At 39.7% G+C, this 14,895-nt stretch overlaps 1 protein-coding gene across 2 annotated transcripts in view; it reads left to right on the top strand.

Annotated features, from left to right (window-relative positions):
- The first annotated feature begins 260 nt into the window (after positions 1–260).
- LOC131688140 (proton-coupled folate transporter-like) overlaps positions 261–14,895 on the top strand; it is an 80,219-nt gene continuing 65,584 nt past the window's right edge. Inside the window, exons 1-4 of one of the 2 annotated variants that reach the window (XM_058972292.1) lie at positions 261–667; positions 728–1,056; positions 1,148–1,405; positions 8,642–9,641. In XM_058972292.1, coding sequence (XP_058828275.1) covers positions 870–1,056; positions 1,148–1,405; positions 8,642–9,641 — 1,445 coding nt within the window. In that variant the 5' untranslated portion in view covers positions 261–667; positions 728–869. The remainder of the gene's footprint in view (positions 668–727; positions 1,057–1,147; positions 1,406–8,641; positions 9,642–14,895) is intronic. The other variant, XM_058972293.1, reaches the window with a different exon arrangement.

Genomic DNA, 14,895 nt, shown 5'->3' with positions numbered 1-14,895 from the left:
CATCCACGACCAATGAAGACACTGCTCTCAAGCACTGAATGCTACTCTGTTCACATATCTGCGCGTTCAACTGGTACAGGTTTGTTCGGTTGCCATGCTTCATGCGCAGAGGCGATTCCACTTCCCGTTCAAAGTAGCTATGCACAGACAAAGGTTTCAGCCCCATCACCAACGCGAACGACGTTACTGTCGACCAGCTGATTTAACTCACTCACTCACCACGATATAACAGTTCTCATCAGAATCGCGATAAGCACGCTACGTTCGGCTGCATACGTCACTCACATCGCGATCGTCAAGGACAGCGTCGGGGGCTTACTGACATTAGCGCATAACCGATCGTGTGTATTTGCTCGGATGCTATTATATAGAATAATAATCCTTCGATGATTCAGTTTTTTACCATCGTCTCGAGCGTTTGTTTTGGTTGATAACAGCCAATGTTTTTATATACAATTGCTAGAGATTTTAGCTTCCGATATTGATAATAATAACTACTTGCTACAATGTCACGATTTGCGTGAAAGTGCGATTAGCTGTTTGGCGCTCAGTTATGGTGGAGCTTTACAACTGAATGGTAGCAGTCGCGAAGTTTGTGTGTCAGTCGATGAATTGGACCATTCAGATTTTTTTTATCATCACTATTAGATACCGCGTCAATTTTTAGGTGATTACCATTAATGAGTAATTTTGGTCGATTGTGATTAGTGATTCATTGTCCACCTAGGCGCACATGTTGTTTAACTTTGCACCGTTATCGAGAGCGACCGATGGCAGAGGTACTTCACCCACCACGATAACGTAAAATCAAACAAAGACAGTATCCCAATCCTGAATATCAGAAAATTTGCTTCAAATCCAAACAAACCATGGACAGCGAAGGAAGCAAATCGAATGCAAGTATCAATTCTAACGAGGGTACCCCTTTACTACACCACCAAATCAGTGCTGTGAGTTCTTCTGCCTCTAGCAGTGAAGTGGAGATCACCAAAAAAACGCAATGCCTGACGCTGGAACTGGTGGCCGTTGCGCTCAGCTTCGGATGGAGCATATCAGGTAGGATGCAACCTGCGCGAGTGACTTGACGATTTTGCGATCTAATTCCCCGTATTTCCTTTGTTCGTTCCGTCTCGTTCGTTTCGCAAAGGTATCGTACTGGCGAATCAAATCATATTCCAAACGTGCGTGTATTTGGGCTACAATGAAAGCCTGTGTTTGCTCCTGGGAACCAACGCAAATTCGACGGAAATTGCCAATCTGGAGACGGCGGTACAACCGACGGTGGCAAAAATTTCGATGGCTTCAAACATACTAATTTCGGTGGTTCCGGCGCTGTGCGGTTTGTTTATGGGACCGTGGTCCGACCGGTTCGGAAGAAAGCCAGTCATGATGATACCGTGCATTGGTGAGTTAATGAGAGATAACTCTTGTGATCTGATAATAGGTGAAAAATTAGTGCAAGTAGAGTAGAACGGGGCGAACCAGGAAATTGGTTTTCACTGACTCGTTTGATCAAATCACGCGTTTTATTGAAGCGACATTCAACGAGTTCTATAAGCTCATCTGAAAATAAATTAATTCAATTTAAATGCTTATTTTCTGGTATACCGTCAACTTATACTAGCTCAGATATTATTTTCGGCAAATTTAAGACTAAGAGAAACTAAAGCAATGAAATTGAAATTTATTACGAGTATTTCTAAAGCATTCTGGAAGACAGTAGCTTTCTATCTCGACAGTGTAAAAAGTTTCTTTTTAGTTTGATCATAGTACACTATGACTTATTTTAATTTTCATCAGATTGTAAGGGATATTTCTACGAACAATTCTTCCAAACACCTTGTGAATATATTTGATGGCTTGGCCTCTGGTAAATTATATTGATGACCAAAAAAATAGTTTTTTTTTTATTTTCCTTTCGTAAAGTTCAAGTTCTTAAGAATGTTATCTAAAATTTTTATAGAGAACGGATCAGTAGACGCTAAGTTATAGCGTTAAGCTATTGGACTGGAATCGTAGTCACAGCAAACCTATTTAAAAAAAACACGTTTTGCGGATATTGCTATAATACTACGTTCACACTACAAGTTAAAACGTGTTTTAACGCTACCTTGATGACATTTTTCTTGTTGATAATTATTGTAACGTGTTTTAACTCTGTAGTGTGAACATAGTATAACTTTGACAATTATAAGTATTTTTTTAAGTTCTCAACTGGATTTTCCAAATTTGACCTTGTACTACGATAGAAGAAGTATTTCATAAAAGATATTGCTACATTGCTTTTCAAAAATTCAAACTTTTCCATTTATTTCCTCGAGAGAAGAGGTGTGGGAGGAAGGAGGGGGAAAGGTGAATGGGGGCGCAACACCCAACTGCATATTGTACCTTTCATTTGAGACTAGGTTAGTGAAAATTGGTTCAATTATCACCAAAGTGGCTTTAGTTCTGGAATATGTCCGGAACCTGGGGCTTCGATTATTATCGATAGTGGACAACTTATTTCAAGAATCTTTGAATCACTATCAGTGATCTAGGTCAGCGAATCGAAGTAATTTGATGTTCATTTCAATTGATTTTTATCCTATGAGGTATTACGTATCGGTATGAGAAATTCCTATGTGACCACACCCGAGCGGAAGAAAATAGCTTAAGAATACCAAATTCAGGTATACTATACCCAATACTGAACACCACAATAAGGTATTAAGGAGCCTTGCATAAGAGGTAAAATACTTGAAATAATAACTGAAACATGTACTACGAATAACTACTTGATACTGAAACGAGTTATTATAATACCTGAATAATAACAAAACCTTTTCAACCTTCCAATAACGAAACTCACTGTATGGAGGTATTGATTTGGTATCTGTAAAACTAACTGGAATACATAAGTAATACTAAAATAAAGTATTATACCTCATTGAGGTATTAAGTAGGTATTGGAGAATGTTTCTTCAATACCAGCTTAATACCTTAATGAGGTATTAATATTCAATTAATATCAGGTTTTGGTATGATACCAGAAAATAGTATGCTCGGGTTTTTTTTTTATTTTTATTTCAATTATAAAGGTTTTAACCTTAAGGTCATTCGCCTCTTCGGGTTAGAAAAATCTCTTAGGAAAAATTTCTAACCCTATGTGCGGGGTCGGGACTCGAACCCAGGTGCGCTGCGTACAAGGCAATCGATTTACCAATACGCTACGCCCACTCCCTATGCTCGGGTTATTGGCCAGGTATTTTCTCCTGGTCGGGCAATAACCAAGTTGTAACTCCGGAAGAAAAAGTCAGTACCTACTGTATGAAATTCAATAGCAGTCAATGAAAGTATTACATCCTTCATTTGAAAGCAACTTTGAAAAAATCAGCTAGGAGCTCGCTGCAAAAAGGGGTGTGATATATGCTTAGGAACAAGCGCCTTTGACATTAGTAAGCTGACCAACCGTACGGAGTTTGGGAGGACTGCACGGATTTTCCGACGGATGCTCGAGAAAAAATACCTGTACGGATTTGTCCGAAATTTTCGAGCTCAGTGGAAATAGAATAAAAATTCTGCCACAAATAACCAAATAACGTTGGTAGTTTAGCAATTTTTGTGGTAATAGGCAACCAGTAAACGAGAGGCCAAAAAGTGAATTTTGAGTATTTTTTCTGAGTTCTGGGAACAAGAAAATTTTAAGAATTAGTCAGCTATCTGTCTAACTATCCGTCGCGACCAGTCATTTAAACCATTCACACAAGTTGAATTATATTTTTTTGAATTTGAACAGCTGGCGCGAAGTCGGAGGTTCCTAGTATCGATCATTTTTGTGAGAACCGGTGCCATGGTACTAAAGTACCGGTAGTACTGGTGGAATACCGATACCCGAATATTCTTGTTTTCGAAGAATGCTCTTTTTTTAACGACATAATTCAACACAATTCATTGCACAGCGACTTAGTGCAACATTATGATTTGCCTGCTCTTTTCATTTGCATTACCTGGCTCTTTTATTATATACCAAATGTACCAAATCGGTGTACGTTCTTTTATAGATGATGATTAAACCGTTATGTGTCCGACGCGGTACCCGGGTACCTTTTTAAGTTTCAATTAATGAAAATCCCATGTTTTATCCATAGCTGGAAATTGAAACTTTGTGACATCTTAGAACTTCACTAAGTCAAGCTTTTGGGTTAATAATATTGTTGATATAGTACGGGTGGGAATAAGGAGGAGCTCCTGATTTTTTTTCTTCGTAACAGGCCGATGTGGGTACCCGGGTGCCCACAAAACTGAAATGCCAATAACTAATGTAATTTTCAACCGATTTTGATACTTTTGGGTGTTTTGGATTCAGGAACCCATCACCTTTTGGACTTGGTAAAAATGAATCGTGTTATTTCATTCGGTTTCCGGGAATCCGGGTTTCCGGAAGCAGGCTCCAGTGCTGGGATACTAATGGTGAACTTCGATGGAATACTTGCAATATGGGTATCAAAATTCTTAGAATTGCATCAGTAGGTTGTATCTCGTGGTTTTGGGACCATTTGGTAATTTGACCGCGGAACGGACAATCTGGAGCAGGTTCCCGTGGAACCGTTCCATTCCATTTCCATTTTTCAAATTGCCGTAGGGTCCCGTAACAATAAATAACATTCCGGATTACCAAGAACCAGATCCATTCAACCGGTTCAATTTTTTAGCAGTCAACTGCTTCAAAAATGTTTGCACTATAGGGAGAAAATGTATCAGAAGGCTTTTAAGAGCATCAGTAACATTTAAAGCTGTGAAAATTAAGTCCACGATGTCAGAAAATTTCATTAGTCCATAACTGGACTGAGTGCCTGTTGGAAAAAGAGGGACACTTGGGGTTTCTGGTGTCCCTGGAAGTGGTGGGTACTCCTTGTTAGAATTAAAATTTCCAAAGGGATCATCCATAAATGACGTAGCATTTTTTGAGTGATTTTTAACACCCCCTCCCCCATCGTAGCATTTCGTCACAAACCTCCCCCCCTTGACGCCGGAAAAAATTAAAAAAAAATAAAAAAACGATGTTAGTTAGATGAAACGGGTAAAGCTACGTAGTATGACATGACCTCCAGGGGGGTCGTCACACATAATCACAAATACAAAACTCGCCCCACCCCCATATAATGCTACGTCATTTATGGATGATCCCAAATCCGGGAGCAGATTGCTTCGGCTTTAGGGCAGCACTTCCGTTGGATTTATTAGATGTTGTTGGCGCACTCTCAGAGGATGACATCTTGAGACCCTTACGAGGTAGTCTAGGGGAGGCTAGAGTTTTCCTCTTCCTGGACTCCCCCGGGTTAACGAGAGATGTTCCCTCTTGAGGGTCGTCAGATTCTTGCTCAACGCGATCCAAACCAGCAAAGGGATTTTCAGACAGGACAGATGGCGAAGCATTCTTTAACATTTCTGCTTAAGAGCGCCTCGAGCGTTCCTTAGCGTTTAATTTTATCCCCGCGCTGTTTGTACGCAGGGCATGACTGAAGAGCATGCGAAGGGCCCCCGCAGTAAATACACTTTTCAGTTTCTTTGCCGCAAGAGTCATCCTCATGCTCTCCCTCACATTTTCCGCATCGTTTTTTATTTCCACAATAGGTGGCTGTGTGGCCCAACTGCTTGCAATTACTGCAGCTCATGACCCATGGTACAAACAGGCTAACTGGTAGGCGAACTTTGTCAAGGAGGATGTAGTTGGGAAGAGAAGACCCGGCGAAAGTCACCCGAAGCGAGCCTGATTGAGAGTAGGAAGTCTTACCTCCCTCGGTGTTTGCGGTATACAATTGTTTGCATTCTAAGATCTTAATCTGTTGGAGTGAGGGGTCCTTAAAGCAGCCAACCCCGTGCTCCAACAGTTCTTCGCATTTCAGATCCGGTTCGGACACAACCCCATCGATTTCTACGGCCACACAAGGCACGTACGCTTTAAATTCCCGCGTAATACTATGTTCACATTAGCGCTTATATCAAGTGATATGCGAATTACCATGATATCCGACGATACTAAGTGCCATATTACTTGATATCCCATACAACTCGAATGTCATCTCATATCACCATCACACAATGATTGTGATATGAGATGACATTCGAGTTGTATGGGATATCAAGTAATATGGTACTTAATATCGTCGGATATCATGGTAATTCGCATATCACTTGATATCAGCGCTAATGTGAACATAGTATAAAGCGCTCACAGCAAGCAATCGCGTTTGCCTGGCCGAGGTCATTCACTAAAACACGTATCTTGTTTACCCGAACACGTGTTATCTGAGCTACGGCCGGTAATTAGCAGTCAGATCCCGAGAAAGTTTCAATACATTAACCGGTTTCTCCCCGGTCCGAAAGTACACTACCCATGGCCCAGTGGAATCTAGAGGGTACTGTTTTATACGGGGGGCAATGCGCGTGTTAGGGGAATCAGGGACTTCCAAGAGAATATTAGATGGTATTTCGCCCTCGGCCATTTAAGCACGAAGGCAGAGCGTTGCATATACGGGAATGTGTCTTATTATTAAATTGCAAGGTAAAATAAAAAAAGAGAAAAGGAAAGAAAGCAAACGAGAGGAAAAAAAACAGACAAAACTTATCTGCAGTAACGTCGATTGTTCCGCACCAGTGAAAACAACACGCTGGACTTGCCACCGGCACCAGCAGAACGGCAGCCAACAAACGAACAACGGCTGACCTTCACTCACTGAAACTTACACACCGAACACCACTGTGAAGTATAACGATCTGCTCCGCTGAAAGGCTCGGAAACAACTGATGCAGCTGGCTTTGATTCTTATTGTAATTCTGAACGTACGGTTCAGATGTGGGGGCGTGGAGATTTCAAGATCGCGTCGGAACGAGCGTTTATATGTTCACGCTTGAGACCGTATTTATAAATTTAGAAGTGGTAAAACGTTCCCTTATTCACTGGGGCATTTTCATGTTTGCGAGATCGCAGGCGTTACAGTGCGTGGATGATCGCGAACGATCCGAGTGTTTGTATGTTATCGTATTTGATAGCGTAGGTGTTTGTTTATCGTGTGTGCTAATGAGTATGTAAATTCGCGTGTAAATTCCACTGCATAACCATGTGGTCATTTGGATATTCGCTTGAGTTCTTGAATGTTCACGCAAACCGCGAGTCTGACGTTTAATTTTGGTATGGTTTAGATGTTAGAAGAGATTAAGTTCCCTCATATAACTAGAATGTCCGGTAATATCGCCCTGTAACTTGTTGTGTAGTGTATATAACCGTCATTTATTGTCTTGAGATAAAACTGAAGATATGAATGTAGGCGCTGCTAGTATAAGACCTGACTGATTCATGATCGCGTGGAAACGTGGAAATTCGTAGTTGTTAAAATTCCTAATCATAGGGACGTTTTTATGTTAGCGAGATCGCGAGTGTATTATTATTATTGTTTATTGGGGCTTTAATCTCAATGGGTCATTCGCCCTCGCGGGCGTAGGTTTCGTGTATGACCGCAATACTATGTTCGCATTTGTGGCGAGAGCTGTAGTATTGCGCAGGACTCGAGCGTTTGTAGATGAACGGGTTTAAAGCGTGAGATGGCGATAACCTCACTGCAAATCCAACGATCTAAATCATAAAGTCGACGCCGGCCGGTAAAACATGATGATGAGTTATGTTCTATCAAAGACCATGCGGTAGACTTGGGTGCAAAGCCCAACTCCTACTTAGCAGAAGGCAAAGGACTCTTCACATTTCCTTTCGATCATGTCCATATGAGCCTGCCTAGTTCTAGTTTTCCGTTCTAAGATTATAACTCTTTCGCTCTAGAATACCTATCCGTCTTTCAATTTCATTGCTTTAGTTTCTCTTAGTCTTCAGTTTGCCGAAAATCAATACAGTAGAACCTTGCGGCAATTAAAACATGGTAGCGCTTAAATTTATAGTTCTTGAGATTTCGTCATTTTAAGTTCGAAGGTATGAGAAATTGATATGAATTGAATTGAAAAGAAATCCTCGACGTCACTTACTTCAACGATTTGTTGAAAATTCATATTTAATCCCATTATCACAAAATTTTGAGATAATTTTATTTAATCATAAAGTAAAGTAAAATAAATATTCGCAAAAGAATTGCATCATATTGATTTTTGGGGTTTTGTCACACACCGTGCCCCTGAATGCGGTGGCGGAGTGTTTATTGGAATGAAAGCAGCACTGAATAGTATCGTTCCAAGCTCCGATTCGGCACTGTATTAAATTTTAGTATAATTTTTGCTGACATAAAATGTAAATTGATAAATAATTGGATTGCTTTCTACTACCCTTTGCAATTAAATAGTAACGAGTATCGAAAATAAAAAATCGAGAAACACAGTCGAGCCGGCACTCGCGCCGTTGTATTTTGTGCAACACCTTCCGAAACTCAAGCGAAATCTTCTTCCAGCACCAGCGGTTGCTCATTCGGGGAGCCATTCACGCGAGTGCCGGAGGGTTAAGGAATAATAATTTTAGTAAGATTGAGGAAACTTTTAGCGGGAGCCAAATTACATTTTGGCAATTACCCAAATGATTTAGATATTAGAACCATTGTCGGGGTTGTCCAATAGTTTTTTGCTATCATTTTAACTACACTAATATACATATTCTTCTCGACAGGCTATTTCATCACCTACATCTGTAAAACCGCCATTTGCCACTTTTCGTCTTCGCTGAACCTGAGCCCTTGGTTGTACGTGGCGGCCTTTATTCCAGCAGCTATCACCGGCGGAACTAGCGTGGTATGTGCCGGTATGTTTAGCTTTCTCACAGATATTACAACGGAACAAAATCGAACGGTACGAATGGGAATCTTGCAAGCGTGTACTCTGGCCGGAGCCTTTCTCGGAATGATGTCCAGCAGTTTTATTTTGGCGTGGACCAACGCAAGCACGGTATTTCTCATTTCTGCCAGTACGATGTTGTTTGCGACTTTTTACGTCAAGTTAGTCATCGTGGACAGTGTTTCGCGACGACAGGTGGACCAATTCAGTGGAAATTGTGCCAAGCTTAGAGAGATATTCCGGCTGGATTTGCTGAAGGATATGTTCATCACGTTCTTCAAAGCGAGATCAGGTTACGATAGAGGAATCATATGGTTGACTGTAGCCATCGCAGCCTTCACCGTACTAGGATCGCGAGGTAGCGATGTGTTCTATCTATACACGAGGAAGAAATTCAACTGGACTCTGGAAGATTTCACGTTGTGGCAGTCCGCCGATTTTCTGTCAATTATCATCGGCAACTTTCTAGGAATAACAATCTTGAAGAAACTATTCAAGCTACCGGATATTGCCATCGCCTTCCTATCGGTGCTCTCGTTTACTAGCGACAGCTTCATCAAAGGTATGGCCACCAGCGGCTGGCAGCTGTACATGTCGACCGGAGTAACACCACTCAAGGGAACCGAGGGTGCCGCTATGATGGCCATTTCGTCCAGTATTCTACCTTCGCATGATATTGCGAAGATTTACTCTATGGCAATTTCCGTAACCGCAATGGTTCCGCTGGCCGCATCTCCCCTGTTTACCTATATCTATAGTCAAACGCTTGCGACGGCACCGGAGGTGTTCAACTTTGTCGCATCGGGAATATTCTCGGTGAATGTGCTGTTTGTTGGGTAAGTGTTTTGGATTAGAGGTAATCTTTTGGTTAAAGGTATCATTAGTTAGTTGCTAAGGTTGTAAGCCGAACAATTATAAACGAATTCAAAATTACTTACTCGAGCCCTGAAAAGGACATGAAAAGTTGTGTGCACGAGCCTGCCACGACACCTCAACTTTACCAGTTAAAAAGTTTGCATCAATCACAAACTTTTTCCGGAGTTTTATTGTTATTGTTATTTAACAGTGTGCAATCGGGCTGTCTCAACAACCTATTTCTGCAACCTATGTGCATTAACTGTACACCTACCGTCTCACCGCTGCACTTGACAGTGTGTGCTTTATGGTCACAGTGTGTGCTTTATGGTCACACACGACCGCGCACCCGGCTTCCCATGAGCGTTTTGGCGGCTCAGAGGCTATCCTTTCATGTTGCTCAGGGAGACATTACATACTCCTATACACATCCATGCATACAGCATACATACGGGCTTACATTCGTACATACATACATACTATTTGGCACAAGTTTAGAGCGTGTAACATCGTGTCATCTAGTCTGTCATCCTATCGAAAATCATCCTACCATCGCCTTGGTGTCAACGTCATATTGGCCAATTTTGCATTGAATCCGCTTCTGTCTCTTCCTAATCTCCTTTTTGTCTCCTAGGTCCGAAGCGGATCAATCGACCATTAATTGAAACGGTAAACATACTAGCAGTATTAGTCCTTACTCGCGAACATTTTTCCTACAACTGTGCTGTTTCATTTCTATCTTTAACATAATTCGATTATCCCTGTTCTAGTCAATATACGTATTCATTACATAATGGACCAGGCAAACCCTCATTTTTTTCTATTATTTTTTATCCTGAGTAGCTAGACCATCCAAGTAACAAGTGAAGTTCTATAGCACGCTACAAGTGTAATCTAATTTTATCGGTGGTTACAAAACAATCATAAAACCACAATTGTTACTAGGGCAGTGAAGGTATTTTATGATTTCGCAAAAAGATTCTCTGCCCATAAAGGGCATAAGAAATATTTATCCACTATTCCCCATAAAGTTTGCTCGAACCGAAAGTCCGCCTGGTTCGACTAGAATAGACCACACCGACCCAAAAGGGTTGCTTATCATTTCTGAGAGCCGGTGTGCTTGGTCGAGTTTAATAATCATAAGAACAAGTCCAGAATAATTAACTATCTCTAAGGTGCCAGTCCTGAACTAGTCTCATACCCACGATCGAAAGAGTCGACAACTAGTAGGATCCACATGTCTCCCACCCAAGCGAATTGATCAACTTGCAAGTAGGAGCACATATCTACCAACCAGCCAAGAAGACTTCCGAATCAATGAGAATGGACCATGCCAGTCGAAGGCCCCAGGCCCAGCGCCGTCTCGTACAGTTCCCGAAATTAAGTATTTTGTTAGTGCTACTTACCGATTTCATTTCAATGGTAGTTTCATTCTCTCATGTTAAACTCGCTTGCCGCTGCTCATCTCTTCCGGCATTTCGACGCCGTCGGTCGATCGTCTCATAGAAAGGATCTCTATCGGATTCTCAATTTCCGTCGGAACTCGTATGTCAGACGCTCAAGGAGTTCTACTAGCTCGAATATCAACTATCTGAAGCGAAAAAGACATTATTTACCACATTAAATATAAGTCCCTAATCTAAGGCTGATAATGTGACCATCAAGAATACGTCAGACAACCTCAATTGACCCCCTTCGACACCAGTTTGGCCTTACCAAGCCGTAACGCGGGTGGCGGCGTGAAAACTGCCGAATAGGAGTTGAGAACAGCTTGAAGCAACATCTGATGCTGCTCCAAATGTATGTGATATCCAAGACTGACTTGGATAATTCCATCCAGCCTAGTTTGCATACCTTACATAACTAGACTCACTGTTCTCCATTCACCCACACAAACTTTTTCCGGAGTTTTATGTTAAGAAAAAATCTCTCAATTCAGTCAGCAAAATCGAACATGAACAGATATTATTAATAGGGTGAAACTTATTCTAAGAAAAGCAAAACAAAATTAACACATCCACTTAGAATTCAGTTACAGATAAACCGGGTTTTGCATCTAGGTAGACAATTGAATAGGACTGATCCAAATTCTGTCAGTCTTCAGGAATCGATTTCCGATAAATCAAATAATCATACGATTCATTTGACCACCCCTATTACGGAGTAAGGTTTATTCGTAACCTTTTCGGGAAGAATTGAGTAAAACAGGTAAATACGCTCCTTACGGCTATTCTAGATCTCTACCATCAATTCCCGGAATATTTCTAAAAAGAAAGAAAACTATGTATATTGACAGTGTTAGAGGTTCCACTTTCGTGCCCTCGATGGTTCAGGAAGCTCCAGTTGTAAAAACCTCGACGGTTCAAAGAGCTCCAGGCGTTAGTTTCTCAAACAATATCACATTGATTTCTTAGAGCAATACCTATAGCCATTTTCACACATGAAAAAAGAACAACATTTCGAGTCAGATTTCCGGTTTCAGAGTAACGGGTTAAAGAATGATGTCATATAAGATTGCCCATTATAAACTGTGAGCCATGTCAAGCGTCGTCGAAAATTTAACAAGATCACTGGTTTTCATGAAATATCTTTTATTGTATAAGAGGCAAGGTTTTGCTTGTGGTATACATATTCCGTTAATTCTCTTTTTTTTTTGTTTGAGTAAGTATTTTAAGAATTTGTCAACTGATTTCTGTACCAACAAAAAGAAGCGCACTGATTTTAAATTGGCAAAGCTGTACTATTTGGTTAATCGTATTTCTCTGATTTCACCCTGAAAAATTGATTCATTTGCAGCAATTTGCAGCCATCCAGCTGCATTGTTGACGACAAGATCCTTAATATGTCGTTTTTTACTCTTTTTCCAACATTCAGGGACAAGTACGTAGCCAGAAAAATAATTCGAATGGGACCCAAGGGTTTTGAGGTAAAATACCGGTTTTCAAAACATCTCCCAGAAACGATGTTTCTTTATACACTGAAATCTTTTTTATGCGACTTTTTGGCTGATTTTCTAAAATGTTCGAATTTTTTATGTAGATCCATGTTCCAATATATTTGCTAACCCTTTCATGTCCAACTTTTTGCTAGTGCATGCAGGGTTTCAAAACTATTTTTCCTTGAACATGGTGGGGTCAAGAAACACGAAAAGCCTTCTTCATAAAGATAGGGGCTTCTCTCGCAGTGCTAGAAGCTTCTCAATTTTTACTTTCCAATGGTCAATACAATTCTCCTAGAAAACGTAGCCAAAGACAGTCCAAATTGATAAGTTTTATCAATTTTAAATAATATTGCAAAATAACAAGGATATATGAAAAATTCATTTTCCGTCGTCAACGTAAAATGTCACTGGCTGCACTGCTTCATCGGAATCCAATCAAACTAATTACAATAACTTCATTTTTAGAGCTGATCCTTGTAGCTGTTAATACTCAAACGAAAGGCAATTGTCACATTTATTAGCCTTACTTGTTTTCGAGAGCAAATCTTGCTTCAATAAAAAATTTGAGCTGTTTAAAAACGTTGTTATTCAAAAACAACATGGGCATTAAGGAGTTAAAGGAACGAGCACCAAGGCATTCGAACAGTCATAACACACGGTGTCTTTTTTAACAACTTTATGCAAAAAAATTCAGCATCTCTGAAACTTCAGGATATGAAAGAATGGGTTTTCCCCTTTCATTTGAAACCATCATCAAAATAATCCGTCGGGGGGTCTAGAGCAACTTTTTTTTTGAAGTTTTTTTTCTTGAAAACATAGATTTTACATTAGAACTAGTTCATATTTCTGTTCCTAGATGGTGCTTTAGACATTCGAACAACACTAAAAGTGAGAATCTGAGAGATATTTTAATTGTCTACAACTTTGTTAACAACTAAAAACCGATTTGAAATTATCCGGAAAAGTTGTTTAATATTTTGACGAAGTCTAAGTTAGTTTCACAGAAATCTAGTAGTTTGTAAGTCAATTCACACGCACTTTTTTCATTTGCCAAATACCTGTGTATAGTTGAACAGTGCATTCAGCGGAATTTGAAAGCTTGGAAAGTCTCATATTTTAGCTGAAAAGTATAGTACCAGATTCCACCTGATATCGGGCACCATTAATATTTTTGGGATGAAAAGTCTTAGATAAGTGTTGACCAAACTAGTACGATATTAATATTCTTTTCCAAGATGGTGAGTGATTCCTCCCGCAGAAACAGCTTTTTTCAATGATGTATACCTTCTTTTTCATTTTTTCGATTGTTCTCGGGGATGACTGATAACTATTCTTGCATGAACCTCCTACTTTGTTAGCATCTTCGTATAAAATTCACTTGTCCTGAACTTCAACCTTTATATTTGAACAAACTCAATGAAACTGTTAACACCATTGCAATATTTCGCGAATTTCAATGCAATGCTTGGTTAAAAACGCTGATTATCTTTTTCAAAATTAACTCAATGTGACAAACAGTGAACAAAAAAGTTTGAGTTTTTGGATCAAGATAATTTTTTTGGGATATATTCGTGGATTTGTATGTATATAAGGATTTTCTTGTACTCAAATCATATTTTATTTTCAAAAGTAATACATTTGGCATAATCTAGGATCAATTTATTAATGATTTCTCGCATAATTCATAGAAAAAGGCCGTAAAATCCAACTGCCACTATATACTTTGCGAAAAAATTTGAATTAATCGTTTCACGCTAACCACTAATTTGGACAGTTCTTCTGGACAGGACTTCTGTGGTTTGCGTTCAATTATAAACTGAGTGTCCCAACAATTCGTCTTGAACAGAATTATAATAGCTGACTTAAACGACCATAACCTAAATTATGCGACGGATGGTCCTTTCTAAAACATAAATGTAAGCACACCCTTGTAACCAAGCAATACCTTCCGATGAATGGTAGTTCCTTCGAACCTATCGGGAAAGATTACTAACTTGAACCAAAAGCGCAAATAGTTTTCTGTCTCTGTCAAACATCCTAATTTTCAGAAGGTCAATAGGAAATGTCAACAAAGAAGTTTTAATGAATCCCGTCAAATATTTTCATGTCACTAAACCCAATTATTTTTTTAGTAGTGAAATAAGTGCGAGAAAAATAATATATATAATATATATCCAAACCACTAGGCCTCGTGTGAAACTATCTTAGATATAACTTCGTTAAAATCTTAAACAACTTTTCCGGGTGATTTCAGATCAATTTTTAGTTTTCAACAAACTTGTAGACAGTTAAAT

Source organism: Topomyia yanbarensis, chromosome 3 (assembly GCF_030247195.1).
Source record: "Topomyia yanbarensis strain Yona2022 chromosome 3, ASM3024719v1, whole genome shotgun sequence".
NCBI lineage: Eukaryota > Metazoa > Arthropoda > Insecta > Diptera > Culicidae > Topomyia > Topomyia yanbarensis.
This window is presented reverse-complemented; position numbering and strand designations above follow the sequence as displayed.